At 47.0% G+C, this 18,280-nt stretch overlaps 1 protein-coding gene and 1 long non-coding RNA gene across 3 annotated transcripts in view; one reads left to right on the top strand and one right to left on the bottom strand.

The window, feature by feature from the left end:
- Positions 1 to 8,929, bottom strand: part of LOC309853958 (uncharacterized protein) — a 47,220-nt gene extending 38,291 nt beyond the window's left edge. Inside the window, exon 1 of one of the 2 annotated variants that reach the window (XR_014306029.1) lies at positions 6,685 to 6,758. Coding sequence is in view for 1 of the 2 variants with exons in the window: in XM_082712550.1 (XP_082568676.1) it covers positions 8,128 to 8,706 (579 nt within the window). In the remaining variant the exon portion in view is untranslated. Of the gene's footprint in view, positions 1 to 6,684; positions 6,759 to 7,702 lie in introns of those variants that run through there. The other variant, XM_082712550.1, reaches the window with a different exon arrangement.
- A 538-nt stretch (positions 8,930 to 9,467) lies between these two features.
- LOC309854186 overlaps positions 9,468 to 18,280 on the top strand; it is a 30,346-nt gene continuing 21,533 nt past the window's right edge. Inside the window, exon 1 of the long non-coding RNA XR_014306127.1 lies at positions 9,468 to 9,530. This is a non-coding gene — a long non-coding RNA (uncharacterized lncRNA). The remainder of the gene's footprint in view (positions 9,531 to 18,280) is intronic.

The following is an 18,280-nucleotide window of genomic DNA, read 5'->3' as shown; positions in this document are numbered from 1 at the left end:
TCTTACTAGATGCACTAACAATTTTGTAGTCTTTAAAATTTGACTTCCCAAAAATATTGTTTTGTATTGAAGTAATAGAAGTTATATATTTCTCATGTTTCTGGACTTAATTTGTCATTCTTTAACTACCTATTCATATTCTTTGGCCAACATTCTATTGAAAGGTTAGTTTACTGACTATCAAACTTGGCTCAAACATATGTTAAAAAGAAACATCCTTTAAAACTACATGTATCTGAAATCCAACACATATTAATAGCCCAAGACAATATCTGACTTTTCAATGTGGACGATAAAAATTTAGTGGATATGGTTCCCCAATTGATAAGTGCTCTTCTACTACACACAATGTCTTTATGAAGAAACCACATCTAATTCCAGCTCTAAGTGAAAAAAATGAATGCAGGGATGCCTTGGTGGCTCAGGCACTTAACTGACTTCAGCTCCCGTCATGATCCCAGGGTCCTGGGATCGAGTCCCGCATGGGGCTTCCCGCTGAGCAGGGAGCCTGATTCTGCCTCTGCCTGCCTCTCTCCTTGCTTGTGCTTCCTCATTCTCCCCCACCTCCTCCGACAAATAAAATCATTTAAATTAATTAATTAATGAATAAATTTTGAATGGATATCACTTCTCTTAAATTCCCTGTGAAATACCAAGACATCAATTTTCTGTAACAATAAAACTATCTCCAGTTTCATTAAGAAACATGGCTGGCCTCTCTTTCCCATTTAAGGTCATCTAACCAATAGTTCCCAATAGCGCTCTCTAGACCAGCACTAGCAGCACTAACATCACCTGGTAACTTCTAAGAATAAATGCAAATTCACAGGCCCTACCCCAGACCTACTTCATAAAAAGACCCAGAAGGTGGTGGGTAGAGCAGGAAATCAAGCAATGTGTTTCAACAAGCATTCCAGGGGATTCCGATACATAGGAACGTTGGAGCACCACAATGTTAAACAAATTTAGTAGAAAAACATTAAATCTGGATTGTCTTCCATACTTTTTCTTTTCATGAAAGACTTCAGCAAAGTTAATCATGCCACAGATCCTAAGAATCCAGAGACATATTTTCATTCTCCCCCAAAGCAAAACAAAACAAAAAGAAAACTGGAAACTGGATGTTAGCTTTATTTCCTACAAAAAGGAATCCCTAAAACTATGAAGTGATCACAAAAAAATTTCCTTAGAGAAGAAAAACCCAAAATGAACCACAGAGAACCAACAGGTCAGAACTGATGTCTTTCAAACCAGAGACTCAATTAGTTTTGAATCACACACTGCCTGATACCCCCATTTCTACATGGAACTACAACCTATAGCACGTTCAAAATTCAATGAACTAGCATCTTAAACAGCACCAGGAACACTATAATTATGCAAATATTTGTGGTCCAGGGAATAAACAAATAAATTGGTCAAATAAAAGTAATTCTGCATGGGCAGAATAAAAGTGACCTTCATGTTGTTTTGTCCCCTAATTTCATCCAAGCATGTATTACCACATTCACAACCAAAAGAAAGGAGAATCAGGAATATATGGAATGATACAGGAACTTACCCTACAAATACATCACTTATTTTTTTAAATTTTACCAATGTGCTGATAATCTCTCTCCTTCGTGGGATAAAAATTCAAAAGAGGCTTTGGTAGTACCAGATAAACCGAGTTGCAACCTTCATGCTTATTAAAGTTTGAAATTCGAAGTGAACACATGGGTATTAACCCGGCTACAAGCACGTGTTACTATGGTAGCTACCTCCTATCCACCTGGGTAAGTGCCCCATTTCTCTCCAAGTAAGACCTTCTGAGCAGGGAGCCCGACGTTGGGCTCAATCCCAGGACCTCAGGATCCTGACCTGTTCCAAAGGCAGATACTTAACCAAATGAGCCACCCAGGCACCCCAAGACCACAGAACGGTTTGGTTTTGACTGAAGGTCGTTTTAAGCTGAATTTTTATTTCTTGAAACCTCTGATATTCTGGCAGACTTATGATATTCGACAACTTTTACTTCTAGAAAAGAATGAACAGTGTATAAACCTTCTACGGTACATAGGAAATCTCATCTCTTCTCAGAAAGCAGTCATCAGGTTTATGTTTTGTTTTCTTTTGTTTTCTCCCTGACTAACCACCAAGTACTCGACAGATTTGAAGATCCAATACAGGCTGATAATACTGGCAGCCTACATCCCCTTTAATTTCCTGTCCCCCGCAAAAGTAACTTCATGTTAAAATGTATTGCGAATGCTCTTATTATGAAGTTTTAAGTAAGATTATTTTTAACATATCCCTTCTACCAGTTTCTTTTCTCAACCAAAGGATCACTTAAATAGTTTTTCTAAACTGAGAAAGGGAGGGAAAAGAGAGCATTATCTAATCCTGTTGAAAAATTAAAATTTCCCTTGTTTACCTTATGATTTCCACTATTCCTGATTTCTGACTAACACTGTAGTTTTCTTGAAGTGTCTTTACTGACAATTCTTCTTTGCCACGACAGTCAATCACTGCATAGAACTGAAATTAAAGCTCAATACGTGAAGTGAATGAGTCAACACTTCCATTTAACAGAATTAATCCACAGTCCTCAACAGAATATACTCTGTATACAACTTTCAATTACAGGTAGATGAACACAAGAGAACTTACTCGACAGACAGCATAACCCCTCCATCGATACCCAACATGTTCTGTTCCCATTCTTAAACTGCCTTTAGACACCAGGTCACATGCACACCCATCTTGTTCCTCAAAACCGATTTTGCACATGACGGATCTGCGCTTCCTCAGCAGACTTTAAGACTTCATCGGGCACTTAAATAACTAAATGGACAACCAAATAGGATTAGGAATCATCAGAGTTCTTGTTCAGGTCAATGTGCTCATGCTCTGAAGCTCCACAAAGCTCCAGGAAGTACTTTCAAGGCACTGCCTACCGCATCCAAGACTCAAGTTCTGGGTTTAATTTCCAGCCCATGGTGAGAAAAACAAAATGAGAAAAAACAGATATATTACTTTTAAGGACACACTTCATCAAGACAACTTTCCCCTATCCCAGTAACATTACAGACACAGGATTCAAGCCCTAGTATGAAAGGTTATTTATTACATAAAACTTTCAAACGGATGGAACAGTTTTAAGGGGGATTCCAACTAAAACTCGTCTTCATCTATTCTATACACATTTCCTGAAGCCCTGTCAGTGCCGGGCACTGTACTACACAGTTTAGAAAAATAAAGATGTGAAAAGAGAGGTCCTGCCCTCAGGGGGCAGCTGTGTGGCTCAATTCAGTTAAGGGTCAGATGCTCAGGATCTCAGGCTCATCAGATGGAGCCCCATGTGGGGCTCAGAGTCTGCATGTAGACTGCTTAAAACTTTCTCTCTCCCTCTGTCCCCACCCCCCTCAAAATCATTAGGTTGTTTTGTTCTGTTTTGTTTTGTTTTCAAAAGGTCCTACCCTCAAAAATGGTAAAATGTAATAGGTGATCCAATAAAACTTCTGTTCAAGTGTTAAATGAATTGTACACGATCTGGAGGGTGAGGTAAGCCAATAAAAATACAACTCGAGTGTTACAAAGATGACCTACACCTGACTGGATTGATGAAAAGGCTTGCCGAGACATCTAGGAGTCCAAATGGTAGTGAGGCAGGACACAGAAGCAAGGGAAAGCATTTCAGAGAAAATCCAGAGCAAGAGAAGGTGTGAAGGTATGGAAATGAGGTCCCATGGTCCAAGCCCAAGACAAAAGCTGTTGGCAGGAAACACAGAACCCTATATGTGAAGGGCAGATTGGGATTGGTGGCAGTCTGCTTGCAGAAATCTTAAAGGAACAGAAAAGAACTGAATCAGGAGCCCCTCGTGATGCTTGGCATTTGGACTTTATTTCAAAGGCAACGAGAGGGGCACCTGGGTGGCTCAGTGGGTTAAAGCCTCTGCCTTCGGTGCAGGGCATGATCCCAGGGTCCTGGAATCTAGTCCCACATCAGGCTCTCTGCTCAGTGGGGAGCCTGCTTCCTCCTCTATCTCTCTCTGCCTGCCTCTCTGTCTACTTGGGATCTCTGTCAAATACATGAGCAAAATCTTTAAAAAAAAAAATTAAGAAAGAAAGAAAAGAAAAGGCATGAAAACTGCCAGTGGACCAAGCAGAGAGAGTTGGATTTGCCTGCCTTGGGCCTGGACGCATAAGGCTGGTGATGGTTATTATACAGTAAATGGGAGTTACCAGCCTGTGGGGAGAAGTGGAAAGGAGTGGATGACCTCTGAAGTGAAGGAAGAGCTGAAAAAGGATGGAGGAGGGAACAAACAACTAACGTGTATTGGCCTGCCCAACAAACGACCTCCAAGAATCATAAATCCCAGATTCAGTAAAGCCTTTCCAAATGTACCCACACAGACCAACTATGTCTCCCATGGACTCACTTATTCCAAGGGTGCGCCTCCCACCACTGAAGACCTTTTTGTCTCACCTTTTCAACATCCGTTCGGTTCCCTGAAAGCGGGCATTTTCTATACACTTCACCAATGACTTGAAAGAGCAGTGACTGATAGAACTCTACAACTAAGGAGGCAAAAGCTTTCTCCGTTTATGGGCTGTAGAAACGTTCCACACACCAGGCTTGATCCTTACACTGCAGCTGAAAGAAGACACCTGTGTTCAAATGAACACCTTTTGTTCATTAAAAAATTACCTGTTTTAATGCAGGTAATAAAAAGGCACCAAGGAGCTATCCTATTTCTAGAATGTTTAAGGGTCTACACGCAGAGTGGAGCTCTAAAATAGTCTGAGGATGAAACAGCAGCACTGGTCAACTCACAACCACACACACAAACACGGATGACACTCCATAAGGCAGGCCCAGGAGTGCATCCAACTGGATGACTCCACGTACACCAAATTCAGGAACATGCGCAACAGCTCCCCAGCAACGGCAGTCAAGAACCGTGGCAGAAGTGACCCTCAAGAGGGTTATCACAGACTCTGGGGTCCTGGGTGTAAAGTCACATGGTGTGTTCCCCTTGTGGAGGTTCCTCAAGCTTTTGGCTTATGATCTGTGCACTTCTCTGTATATATGCTGCAGTTCAAAAAGTTTACTTAAAGGGGTGCCTGGGTGGCTCCATGGGCTAAGCATCCAGCTCCTGACTCTGGCTCAGGTCATGATCTCAGGGTCCTGGGATGGAGCCCTCAGTCTGGCTCCTGGCTCAGTGCAGAGTGTACTTGACATTCTCTCTCTGTCCCTCTGCCCTCCCCTGCCCCCACAGAGACTCTCTCAAGGAAAAAAGAATATTTAAGATAATAAATAAGCCTTAAAAACAAACAAACAAAAAACCCCTTCCCTTAAAAAGAAGAAAAGAACTTCCCCATGGGGAGGAAGACAACACAACCAAAAAGGCCCAGGTGACAGAGCCAAAGAGAAACTGAGAGCCAAAGAATAAACATGTTTCAGGTCAGACTGCAAAGGACACATCCAGGGATCCACTATTACCTGAAGTTCTAACGAACTGAGTTTGTGTTGACAACTTCCTCACCCAGCTGCCATTTACCAAATAGTTTTGTTTTTGGTTTTGGCTTTGGTTTTTTTGGTCATAAAGAGAGAGAGAAAGCACACAAGCAGGCAGAGAGGCAGGCAGAGGTGGAGAGAGAGGCAGGCTCCCCGCCGAGCCCAGAAGCCCGATGGGGCACTCCATCCCAGGACCCCAGGATCATGACCTGAGCCGAAAACAGTGGCTTAACCCACTGAGCCACCCAGGCGTCCCTACCAAAATTGTTTTTATTCATCTTGGAATTTCTTCAGCATTGACTGAAGCACAGGATGAACCTACGTCACTGAAACCTCCCATCCCAGCAACTAACAGCATACACTGACAAGTTAGCTGGCCTAGCCTCAGAAAATGGCAGGCAACTAAGGAAAAGCAGACTAGCCTCTACACAAAGGTCTCAACTTTACATTATCCCCAACCCAATGAGCTAAACGGCAAAACCTACAGTAATAACCTACAGAAGTAACTATCCCTTGCCCAAAAAGAAAGGAGATTGTGTGCTGCCCAAAAAGACAAATGTGTACCTTAACGCTGTCTAGAAAGACACCCATCACCCCACTGCTGTGATCATCAGAAAACAAACAAACACAAACTGACAGTTCAGCTTTCCAAAAAATTACATTTTCTTTATCCAACCCCAACGTTTATCTTCAAACACAAGAAAGGAACAGACATTTGCCGCTCAAGACAGGAAAAGCACAACAACCAGCATAACTGTACCTCCACCACCAAATCGCTCAGGAGAAGAAAACGTAATTCAGGACAGGCAAATTAAAACCACTCTACACATGGTCAAAAGAAAATGTCTAAACTCCTCCAATCCACAGAAAAATCCCTGCTTCCTCTCTTTTTGAGCCCATCCATACCAATAACCCAATGGATACAAGTGTCAAACCAATCCAGCCCGTTAGAAATGAGACAAAAACTTGGACAAATGTCCTCCCTCAAGTCATGCTGGGAATAGGACCCCTTTGCACCGAACAAGAAATAACACACAACCAAAACCACACATCAACCACCTGCAAATACAAAAAAGCCATCCTCAACAAGTTGGAAAGAGGACCTCAAGGAGAGCCCTCCACTCCCTCCCACACCTTAAGCAACAAAAGTCCACCCACCAAAGCTAACCCAGATCTTCAGGTACCTGGTGGCGGTGCCTTCCCTCACATCGCAGAGGCTGCCTATCAAGGCTTCAGCACAGCTTCTGAAGGTGCAGATGCTCGAACCCCAAAAGCCTTTCTCTGCAGCAAGTTCCCTGGTCTTTCTGGCCTTCTGAGGAGTGAGGAGTGGGGGAAAGGGGAAGGAAGAGACAGGGATCCAGTTAATAGGAGGAGAAACAGCAAAACACGGGCACTGGTGAGCCCTCGCAATTTCCCAGGCATCTAGTGCTGCAAACTTGGCTCGGAGACCACCCACCCACCCTTTTCAGGGACCTAAATGGGGAGTGCACCAGGCGCCACCAAGGGCACCCCGCAACCTCAGGGCCCAGACTGTGCTACCTCAAATAGGCTTGGGAGATGGCAGCGGCCCAAGAGAGGCCGTGGTGGGCGCGGGGAGCTGGCTGACTTGTGGACTGCAGCATGGGGCTGGGTGCGGGGGCAGCAGAGGAGACTGGCTGGATCTGGAGGGGGCACGCAGAGGCAGCGAGAGGCCAGTGGCGGGGAGTGGGCCGGCTCCTTCTCTCTCCCCTCCCAGGCTGGCGCCCTCCCTCCCTCCCTCCTCACTGGGTAAATCTCCCTTTGCCTGGGAGGAATGGCCATGGCGGTGGCAGCGGTGGAGGGCCGCTGAGGAGCCGGCGCCAGGGCTGCTGCACCAGAGCCGCCAGCCCCTAGCGGGAGCGACCGCGCCCGCTGACACCACAGCCTCCCCCAGCCCCAATGATCTCCATTTTAGCAGCGCGCGCCTCCCTGGGCCCTGAGTAGCCACGGAGACTGGTCGTCCCTGCCCCCTCTCGCCCCCAGCCCTCCCTCCGCTTCCACCCTCTCAGCTCAGAGCAGGTACCTGGTCGGGCTCTCCTTATCGCGCAAGGACAAGGGTGGGCTCTACCCCCGCCCGCTCCCCCCCCCCCAAGCCCAAAGTGGCGCCACTGGAAGGAGAAATGCCATCCAGGAATTCCTCCCAAACCTGACCCCCCACTTCTCGGCGCCAGTCCTCAACCCTACCTCTGCCCTTCCTCAGTTGCTGGCCCTCGCTGGAGCTGCCGCTGCCGCCGCTTGCGCGGCCCCCGCCGCGGCTCAGCCGCCGCCGCCATCTGCGTAGCTGCCATCTGCGCCGCAGCCGCCGCTTGAGTCGCCAACACCGCTTGTGCAGCCGACGCAGTCTGCACCGAGGCCGCTGTCTGCTCCACCGCTGCTACCGCCGCCGACGCCGCCGCTGCCGCTGCTGGAGCTGAAAACGCCCAAGCGGTTGCCGCTTGTGCAGCCCAGCTGTCTGCGCCAATGCCGCTTGCACCGCCCCTCCGTCGTCTGTGCCGCCGCCAACTCCGCCTGCGCCGCCGCCACCGCCGTTTGGGCCGCCGCCGCGGAAGCCACCTCCATCTGCTCCGCCGCCGCATGCGCTGCCAACGCCCCTGTCCGCACCATCACGGCTACCGCCGCCAACACCGCTTATGCTGCCGCCGCCGTCGCCTCTTGAGCCCTCGACGCCTAAGCCGTTGCCACTTGTGTAGCGGACGCTGTCTGCGCCCACGCCGCTTGCACCTCCGCCGCTTCCGCCGCCGACACCGCCTGCGCCGCCGCCGATGCCGCCTGTGCCGCGGCAGCCACCGCCCTCTGCACCGCCCCGCTTGCACCGTCGACCCCGCTGTCTGCACCGCCGCTGCTACCGCCGCCGCCACCGACTCTGCCGCCGCCGCCGAAGCCGCCGCCTTCTGCACGGCCGCCGCTGTCTGCCCCGAGGCCGCCTGAACCGCCGACGCAGTCGTCTGCACCGCCGCTGTTACCGACTCCGCCGCCGACTCTGCCGCCGCCGCCGCTACCGTCTGTGCCCCCTGCGCCGCCGCCGCCGCCACTTGAATCCCGACGCCGCTTGTACAGCCCAGGCCGCATGCGCCGCCGACGCCAAAGCCGTCCCCGCCTGTTTGACGACGCCGCCGCCTCTTCTCCGGCCAACGCCCTCTACACCGCCTCGGACACAGCTTAGGCCGCGGATGCCCCGGCTGCGCCATCGCCGCTATGGGGGCTGACGCCGCTGGCGGCGCAGATGGTGGCGGCGGCGGAAGCGGCGGCGGCGGAAGCCGCAGCGTCAGAGGCGCAGGCGGCCTCGGCGGCGGAAGCAGTGGCGCCACAGACAGTGGCCTCGAGGTCGCCAAGGGGCGTAGGGGCAGATGACTTCAGCTGCACAAGCGGCTTCGGCTCCGAAGGCGTCCGGGACTCAAGCGGTGGTGGCAGCGGCATAAGCGGCGGCGTCGGTGGGGATAGCAGTGGCGGCGGCTTCAGCGGCGGCACAAGCGGCGTCGGTGGCGGCGCAGACGATTTCAGCGGCGGAACCAGCAACGGCTCCGACGACGGCGTCAACGGTGCAAGCGGCCTCGGCGCACAATGGCGACGGTGCAGACGGCAGCGGCTTCAGCGGCGGCGGTAGCAGCGACGGTGTAGACAGCGGCTTCGGCAGCGCAAGCGGCGGTGCAGACGGTGGTGGCTTCGACGGAACAAGCGGCATCGGCGGCGGCGCAGGCGGTGGTGGCGGCGGAAGGGGCGGCGACACAGACGACGGTGTTAGCGGTGCAAGCAGCACTGGCGCAGACAGCTGGGCTGCACAAGCGGCGACCGCTTGGGCGTCCAAGGCTCAAGCGGCGGCGGCGGCGGTAGCAGCGGAGGAGCACATAGCGGCGTCGGCACAGACTGCGTCAGCTGCACAAGCGGTGTTGGCGACTCAAGCGGCGGCTGCGGCGCAGATGGCAGCAACGCAGATGGCAGCAACGCAGATGGCGGGGGCTGCGCAAGCGGCCGCAGCGGGAGCTCGAGGGCCAGCAACTGAGGAAGGGCAGAGGTAGGGCTGAGGACTGGCGCCGAGAAGGGAGGGGGGCCGGCTTGGGAGGACTTCGTGGACGGCATTTTCCTTCCAGTGGCGCCACTTTGGGCTTTGGGAGGGGGGCGTGCGGGGGTAGAGCCCACCCTTGTCCTTGTGCGATAAGGAGAGCCCAACCAGGTACCTGCTCTTAGCTGAGAGGGTGGGAGGGGAGGAAGGGCTGGGGGCTAGAGGGAGCTGGCGACGACAAGTTTCCCTGGCTATCCAGGGCGGAGGGAGGCCCGCGCTGCTAAAATGGAGATTGTCGGGGCTGGGGGAGGCTGTGGCAGCAGTGGACGCCTTCGCTCCCGCTGGAGGCTGGCGGCTCTGAGTGCAGCAGCCCTGGCAGCTCCTCCTCAGTGGCCCTCCGCCGCTGCCACCGCCATGGCCATTCCTCCCAGGCAAAGGGAGATTTACCCAGGTAGGGGGGAAGGGAGGGAACCAGCCTGGGAGGGCAGAAGGAAGGAGCTGGCCCATTCCCCGCCACAGGCCTCTGGCTGCCTCTACATGCTCCCTCCAAATCTGGCCAGTGTCTCCCCTGCCCCCCCACCCCCCCCACCAGCCCCAGGCTGCAGTCCACAAGTCCACTGCTCCCTATGCCTGCCTTGGCCTCTCTCAGGCCTCTGCCATCTCTGCTGCCTGTGGGAGGCAGCATGGTCTGGGCCCAGAGGTTGTGAGGTGCACATGGGGGCGCCCCGTGCACTCCTGGTCCCTGTTTCCTTCCCTGGAATAGGTGGGTGGGTGGTCAGTCTCTGGACCAAGTTTGCAGCACTGGATGCCTGGGAAATTGCGAGGGCTCACCAGTGCCTGTGTTTTGCTGTTTCTCCTCCTTTTTAACGGGATCCCCCTGTCTCTTCCCTTCCCTTTCCCCCACTCCTCACTCCTCAGAAGGCCAGAAAGACCAGGGAACATGCTGCAGAGAAAGGTTTTTGGGGTTAGAGCATCTGCACCTTCAGAAGCTGAGCTGAAGCCTTGATAGGCAGCATCTGCCATGTGAGGGAAGGCACCTCTACCAGGTACTTGAAGATCCGGGTTAGCTTTGGTGGAAGGACTTGTGTTGCTTAAGGTGTGGGAGGGAGTGGAGGGCTATCCTTGAGGTCCTCTTTCCAACTTGTTGAGGATGGCTTTTTTCCATTTTCGGGTGGTTGATGTGTGGTTTTGGTTGTGTGTATTTCGTGTTGGGTGCAAAGCAGACACATGTCCAATGAAGACATATAAATGGCCATCAGACACATGAAAAAATGTTCATCATCACTAGCCCTCAGGGAGATTCAAATTAAAACCACATTGAGATATCACCTTACACCAGTTAGAATGGCCAAAATTAGCAAGACAGGAAACAACATGTGTTGGAGGGGATGTGGAGAAATAGGAACCCTCTTCCGCTGTTGGTGGGAATGCAAGTTGGTGCAGCCTCTTTGGAGAACAGTGTGGAGATACCTCAAGACATTAAAAATAGAACTTCCCTTTGACCCTGACATTGCACTCCTGGGTATTTACCCTAAAGGTACAGATGGAGTGAAAAGAAGGGCCATCTGTACCCCAATGTTTATAGCAGCAATGACCACGGTCGCCAAACTGTGGAAAGAACCAAGATGCCCTTCAACGGGCGAATGGATAAGGAAGATGTGGTCCATATACACTATGGAGTATTATGCCTCCATCAGAAAGGACGAATACCCAACTTTTGTAGCAACATGGAAGGGACTGGAAGAGATTATGCTGAGTGAAATAAGTCAAGCAGAGAGAGTCAATTATCATATGGTTTCACTTATTTGTGGAGCATAACAAATAGCATGCAGGACATGGGGAGATAGAGAGGAGAAGGGAGTTGGGGGAAATTGGAAGGGAGTTGAACCATGAGAGCCTATAGACTTTGAAAAACAATCTGAGGGGTTTGAAGGGGCGGGGAGGGTGGGAGGTTGGGGGAACCAGGTGGTGGGTTTTAGAGAGCGCATGGATTGCATGGAGCACTGCGTGTGGTGCAAAAATAATGAATATTGTTATGCTGAAAATAAATAAGAAATAAATTTTAAAATAACATTCCATTGTGTATACATATATATATATATATATATATATACACATATGTGCTTATGTATGCATATACTTGTGTATATAGGTAGTTTTCCAGTTTGTGGCATTGTGAATAGAGCTAAGAACATCTGTGTAATAAATTTGCATAGTTTCATGTGGAAAAAAAAAACAAAAAAAGAAAAGGTTGACTTTCAGATATAGAATTTAAGAGAGTGTAACCTTGCGAAAGTAATTTATGACCCTATCTATTATATAGTAACTAGGTAGGTACACGAGAAAATATACACATTTTATCTCAATAAAATGCATGTTATAATGTTTATGTTGAAATATGTAACATTTGATGTAAAAATGCATTAATATTAAAGTATTAAGTAGAGCTGATATTATTCCCAGTTTACAAATAAGAACATAATGATTGATTTGTCTGCAGTCTGACAGTATTTAGGTGCAACGATTAAAAACCAAGCTAAATATTTTGTCTCGATATCCGTTTTACATCACATGCCTATTATGCGTAGGCAGAAAGCATGACACAATTTGAATCCCCATTTTTCTATGTATTTAATAATCTTTCTTGATTTGAGTGCATTGGGGAGCTCAAGTCAAATGAAAGCCTACATTTGTGAAAATTTCACATTTCGTTTGTGAAATGAAAAACAACATTTGTGGTAAGAAAGCCCATAGAATTTTGTTGCATTCTTGATGCACACTCCATGGAGTAGCAGCTAAAAGAGAATCATTGTATAATTAGAAAATAACATCCAAATTAAACAGCAGAAAATAAGTAAATAGACATATGCTTTCCACTACCCAGATAATAATTAAAATACAGTCAGATGAAGTGTGCAAATATGTGTATGTAGGGGGGAAACAGAGTGAAATGTAGTCTCAGGAGATCTGGCCTTGATGTTTAGGCTACCTTTCAAAACCCAGGGTGAGGATCTACTTTCTATAGTTACCACATTATATAATTTAAACCTTAATTTTCTCAAGAAATTGCACAATACTCCAGCAAAAGGGAATTATAGCTATCTATACACTAGGAAAACAAAAAACAAAATACAACCAATTAAAGACATTTCCCAAGAACTCCAGATATAGGTTGAATGGATAAAGATGTGGACAAAAACTGTCATTCTTCTGTATCCATATGTTAAAGAACTGAAGAAAAACCATGTCTAAAGAATACACTGGGGTACCTGGGTGGCTTAGTGGGTTAAAGCCTCTGCCTTTGGCTCAGGTCATGATCCCAGGGTCCTGGGATCTAGCCCAGCACTGGGCTCTCTGCTCAGCAGGGAATCTGCTTCCTCCTCTCTCTCTTTCTGCCTGCCTCTCTGCCTACTTGTAATCTCTGTCTGTCAAATAAATAAATAAACTCTTAAAAAAAAGAATACACAGGAAGTACAAGAATGGTGCCAAATCAAGAATATAATAAAAAAAATTATAACAGAATGAAATAAAAGTTGCATTATAACTGAAATAAAATATTCTCCAGATGAGCTCAGTGGTAGTAATAGATGAAATAATCAGGGAATATAAATAGAGATCAATTGAGATTATCCAGTCTGAAAAACCAAAAGACCTATAAATGTAGTATACATGTTGAAGAACTAAAGTCACTCAATGTATGGTCTCTAACTCCATGCAATAAAATAAAAGTGGTTCACAAAAGGAAACAGAAAATTCACAAGTATGTGGAAAATAAATAACACACTCCTAAATAAGACATGAGTCAAAAAAGAAATCACGGTAGAAGTTAGAAGTTAGAAAATACCTTGAGATGAATGAAAGCCAAAAATCGGTCACTTGCTCATCTCTTGAAAGTGAAAATATAAAATACAAAGTCTTATGGGATACAGTTAAGTTTTTTTTTTTTTTGAGGGAAACTTAGGATTGTAAACATATATTTAAAAAGGAAGAAAGTGTTACTTTCATAACCGATCATCTTAAGAAATGACAAAATGAAAAATAAATTAGGGGCTTATAGGTGGCTCAGTTGGTTAGGTGACCAATTCTTGGTTTTGGCTCAGGTCATGATCTCGGGGTTGTGGGATCAAGCCCCGTGTTAGGCTCTGTACTCAGTGAGGACTGCTTTTGTCCCTCTGCTCTTCCCTTCTCACTCACTCTTTCAGTCTCTCAAATAAAGAAATAAAAATAAAAACATGATAAAGGAAGAATGAGTTAAAAGGAAAGAAATTTTGAAAGATGAGATCGGATATAAATGAAATAAGACACAACAGAGAAAATCAATATATACGAAAGCTAATTCTTTTTTTTTTTTTTTATTTGACAGACAGAGATCACAAGTAGGCAGAGAGAAAGGAAGGCAGAGAGAGAGGAGGAAGCAGGCTCCCGAGAAGTGGAGAGCCCGATGTGGGGCTCGATCCCAGGACCCTGGGATCATGACCTGAGCTGAAGGCAGAGGCTTTAACCCACTGAGCCACCCAGGCGCCCAAGCTAATTCTTTTTTTAAAAAAAGATTTTATTTTATTATTTGTTTGACAGAGACAGATCACAAGTAGGCAGGAGGTAGGCAGAGAGAGAGGAAGGGAAGCAGGCTCCCTGCTGAGCAGAGAGTCTGATCAGGGGCTTGATCCCAGGACCCTGAGATCATGACCTGAGCCAAAGGCAGAGGCTTTAACCCACTGAGCCACTCAGGTGCCCCAAAAGGTAATTCTTTAAAGAGATGAGCAATTGACAATTTTTTGGCTATTCTTACCAAAAATAAGATAAAAATACCAAATTATGAAAAATCTGGAATGAAAGAGAGGCATTCCTATTAGCCTTATAGAAATAAAAAGAATTAAATTGCAATACGAGGAACAATTGCATGCTAATAAATTAGAAAACTAAAGAAATTTGGCAGGTTCCTAGAAAGACTCAAATTCCTTAATCTTGGGGCGCCTGGGTGGCTCAGTGGGTTAAGCCATTGCCTTCGGCTCAGGTCACAATCTCAGGGTCCTGGGATCGAGTCGCATATGGGGCTCTGTGCTCGACAGAGGGCCTGCTTCCCTTCCTCTCTCTCTGCCTGCCTCTCTGCCTACTTGTGATCTCTCTCTCTCTGTCAAATAAATAAATAAAAAATATTTTTAAAAATCCTAAAAGGGATTCGTTAACCTGTTGGCTGGTGTAGAAGTTAGGTTTTATTGCTCTGAGCTGGTATTTCATATTCGTATTATGACAACAGCCTCACCGGTGGTCTAACCCCTGGTCATTTTGGAGTTTGTTCATCATTTTGGTCTTTATTGCCATAATCGACCAAGTCTAGGAAGGAAGTCAGAGTTTGATGAGTGGTAGGTCCAGTAGGACACAGAACTGTATTTACCCTTTGAGGATAGAACAGGTGTCACTTAATTGGGTGAGGAGAATAATAACTTCCCCAAAGAGCATTTATGAAATTCCTAGGAGGTGAAAGGTACTGGTCAAGATATTGGTGAGGGGTGGGGAAGGAGTTGGTTAGAAAGGCACTAGGATGAGCAGAATCAAGTTTTACAGCCTCGGAGACAGGTATAAATAAGGTGCTGTGTGGGAGATGAGAGCACTCTGGCTAGGGGAGTCAATTCGAATGCCTCCTTTTCCTTCCCATTTCTTCTGAAAAAAGGAATCGATGTCTACAAGATCCCCTGCCAACTTTTCATTGTTATTGCCAGGTGTACTTTATGTGTTGAATACTCCAGGTGGATTCGTGGAAGGGATTCATAAGGTCTGCTCTGGAGCAGAATGGGAAGGAGGTCAGATGCACCAGAGGAACATGTGAAGGGAAGCAGGACGAAATACTGAACAGGATCCTCGGAGGTTCAGGGAGCAACAGAGATGTATATTGGGTGTGTCAGTCATATGGAGGGTCTCTGTGGGTCTTGGATACACTCCTTTTTCTAACTGTGTCATCGCAGTCTGCCCCTGGCTGGTGATTATTGTGTAGTTTGATGGAGGTATGATTTCCATCTTGTCGAAGTCACTCATGTAAGTGCATGATTCATTGAATTTCAGTTGTTTTAAAGACTTGTGCAAGCATCACCACAAACCAGTTTGAGAAGATTTCCATCCTATCCTGTGGTTGTCTCCTGTTTGTTCTGTGATACAACTTAAGAGCCTGGAGGGGTCACCAGGTCCTGGCCAGGAAGGTTGCCTCCTCACCATGCTGAGAGAACTCTACCCTAAGCCTTTCAACATAGGAAATAAAGGGGTGTATATTGAAGGTGGCTGTGGGTGGGGAGGAAACTCTGTCCCTTTCCTCTGTGATAAGAGGAGACGGATAAAGTAGGGTTTGCCAGTGTCATGAAGGATGATGCCATCGGCTTTTCGGATGAGCTACCCCTGCAAATTAACAACTTTACTTAACCCTTTTGTGAAGTGGACATTCTTGAGTGTTGAGCAGAGAAACTTCTTAGACTCTGTGGTAGATTCGATGTACTTTGCTTCAGTCTTGCTGGTTCTCTGAATCCAATCATGTCTTTTTTGGAAGTAAAGATATCCAAGCTACTGCTGCAGCAGGAGATGATTAGTGCCTCTTTGATCATAGTGCCGCATTTGAACCCTCAGCTACTGCTTATGTGACACTCACTCGAAAGTTGGTAAAATTTGGTGTTGGGTAATTCCCATGGATTTAGAACTTTAGTATTGTTCAGTGCCCAATTTTATTGGGATACTAGGGTCAGCTCGTGTTTATTTGTACACCATCTCCTTGAGAAGTTTGTAGAGCTTTTGCAGGAGAAGTGAGGAATTTACTTTAGATGTGTCATAAAATAATGTCTTAAAAGGATAAAAGTTGGTACTCAGGATATTGCATGAGAAGTTGGTACACTGTTTTGTTTGTAAAACATTTCCTTTCTTCTGGAGCTCCCTCGTTTTTTGAAGTTGTAAGTTTGGACGTTTCTCTCCTCAAATTCAGGTAGCCTAACAACTCAATAGCCCTTGGATAGTCATGAAGTACTTTAGAAGTTTTTGGGGAAAACATTCATCCTTAGCGAGACATGAAAGTTCTTAACTTGCCTCAAACGTGCATCTCCCTGAGGTAATGAGTTTCATATTGAAAAAAAAAAAAAAAAAAACAACTCCCAGAAAACAGGGCTGGGGTGTAGCTAACCTGGAGTAGAGCCAGGCTTCTTTCCTGTGGTTTGGGGTCATCCACCACAGTGGTTTTGCTCCTAGGGCACATGGGTTTTACTGTAGTGTTTGTCTTTAATAAACCTTCTCCATGAATTACATGGAAAAACTACATGTCTTCTGAGCCATCTAATTTACCCAACCTTTTGGCTTCTAAGATCGCCCTTATCCCAAAATGGTGATAATTTTGTTTGTATTTGCTATTACATTGGGCTTAGTGATTTATTGATACTGACTTGATCTTCTGTCTACTTGGTAACCTTCCAGTAAATTACCTGGGTAGTTGTTCTTATTTGACAGGTTTTTCTGGAGCACACCACCAAATGGGCTCTAGTGTCTAGTGGTGGAAAAACAGACAATGTCCTTGTTCTCATTGCGTTTGGAATACTGTGGAGAAGAAGAGAAATTCAGCAAGTAAACAGAAAAGTGAAATAATTGTGGCCAGTGGCAAGTGTTTTGAGAAATCAGAGCAGAATGTGAAACTACACAGTGATGAGAAACTTGTTCTAGACAGTGTTAAGGTACACCTTTGCCTTTTGGGGCAGCGTGCACACTCCTTTCTTTTGGGGGCAAGGAGTAGTTACTTCTGTAGGTTATTTCTGAAGACTCTGCCATTTAGCTCCTGGGGTTGCGGAGAATTAAAGGTGGAACCTTCATGGACAGGCTAGTCAACCTTTCCTTAGTTGCCTGCCACATCCTGAGACCAGGCCAGCTAACTTGTCAGTGTATCCTGTCAATTACTGGGATGGGAGGTTGGAGTGCATTCCTCATGTGGCATAGGTTTCTCCTGTGCTTCTGTCAATGCTGAAGAAATTCCAATATTAGTAAAAGCTCTTTTGGTAAATGACAGCTACTTGAGGAAGTTGTCAGCACTAACTCAGTTCAGTAGAACTTCAGGTAATAGTGGATCCCTAAATATCGCCCTCAACCCACAAGGATGACAAGAAGCCCCAGTTCAGATGTATCTTCTCTCTCTTTATTTCCGCAAGTCTACACACTTATATATGCTTACATGACCAATCAGCGAGCAGGGTACAGGAGGGAGCGAATCGGGCTGCACACCTAAACGAACAACTTTGCTAGCAACCAATGCTGTTTACTTCCTCTTTGGGCATTCTGCTTAGTCTCATGAGGCAATCCTAACCTGGCAACTAGCCAGGCGCCATCTTTTAATGGCGGAGGCCGCCCTGGCCAGGGGCCTGCCTCCGACATCTCCCCTTTTTTCTTTTATGGCAGGGATCGTGCCTGTCTTAGGTTGTCAGTGGAGGGGAATATCCTTACCCATCATCAGATGGCAGATATCAATGATCTGCATCCTGTCTTAGGTTGGTATATTTCCCCCACCAATCTTACCCGTCGTTGACTACCGATCCAGCATACTTAGCCACACTTGGTGGGATGTTCCAGCCTCGATGGCTAACAAGTCCTGCACCATGGCTTGCTGTTGCCTATGTTGCTGTCGCCTCCAAATTTGCAGTTTCCTTACTAGCAGAATCAAGCCCACTATAAGATTTATCATCAGACCACTTACACTAGCCCATTGTTTCATAAAGGTGAATGCATCTTGCAATGTTTTGATTATCTCT

Source organism: Mustela nivalis, assembly GCF_964662115.1.
Source record: "Mustela nivalis genome assembly, chromosome: 19".
Lineage (NCBI taxonomy): Eukaryota > Metazoa > Chordata > Mammalia > Carnivora > Mustelidae > Mustela > Mustela nivalis.
This window is presented reverse-complemented; position numbering and strand designations above follow the sequence as displayed.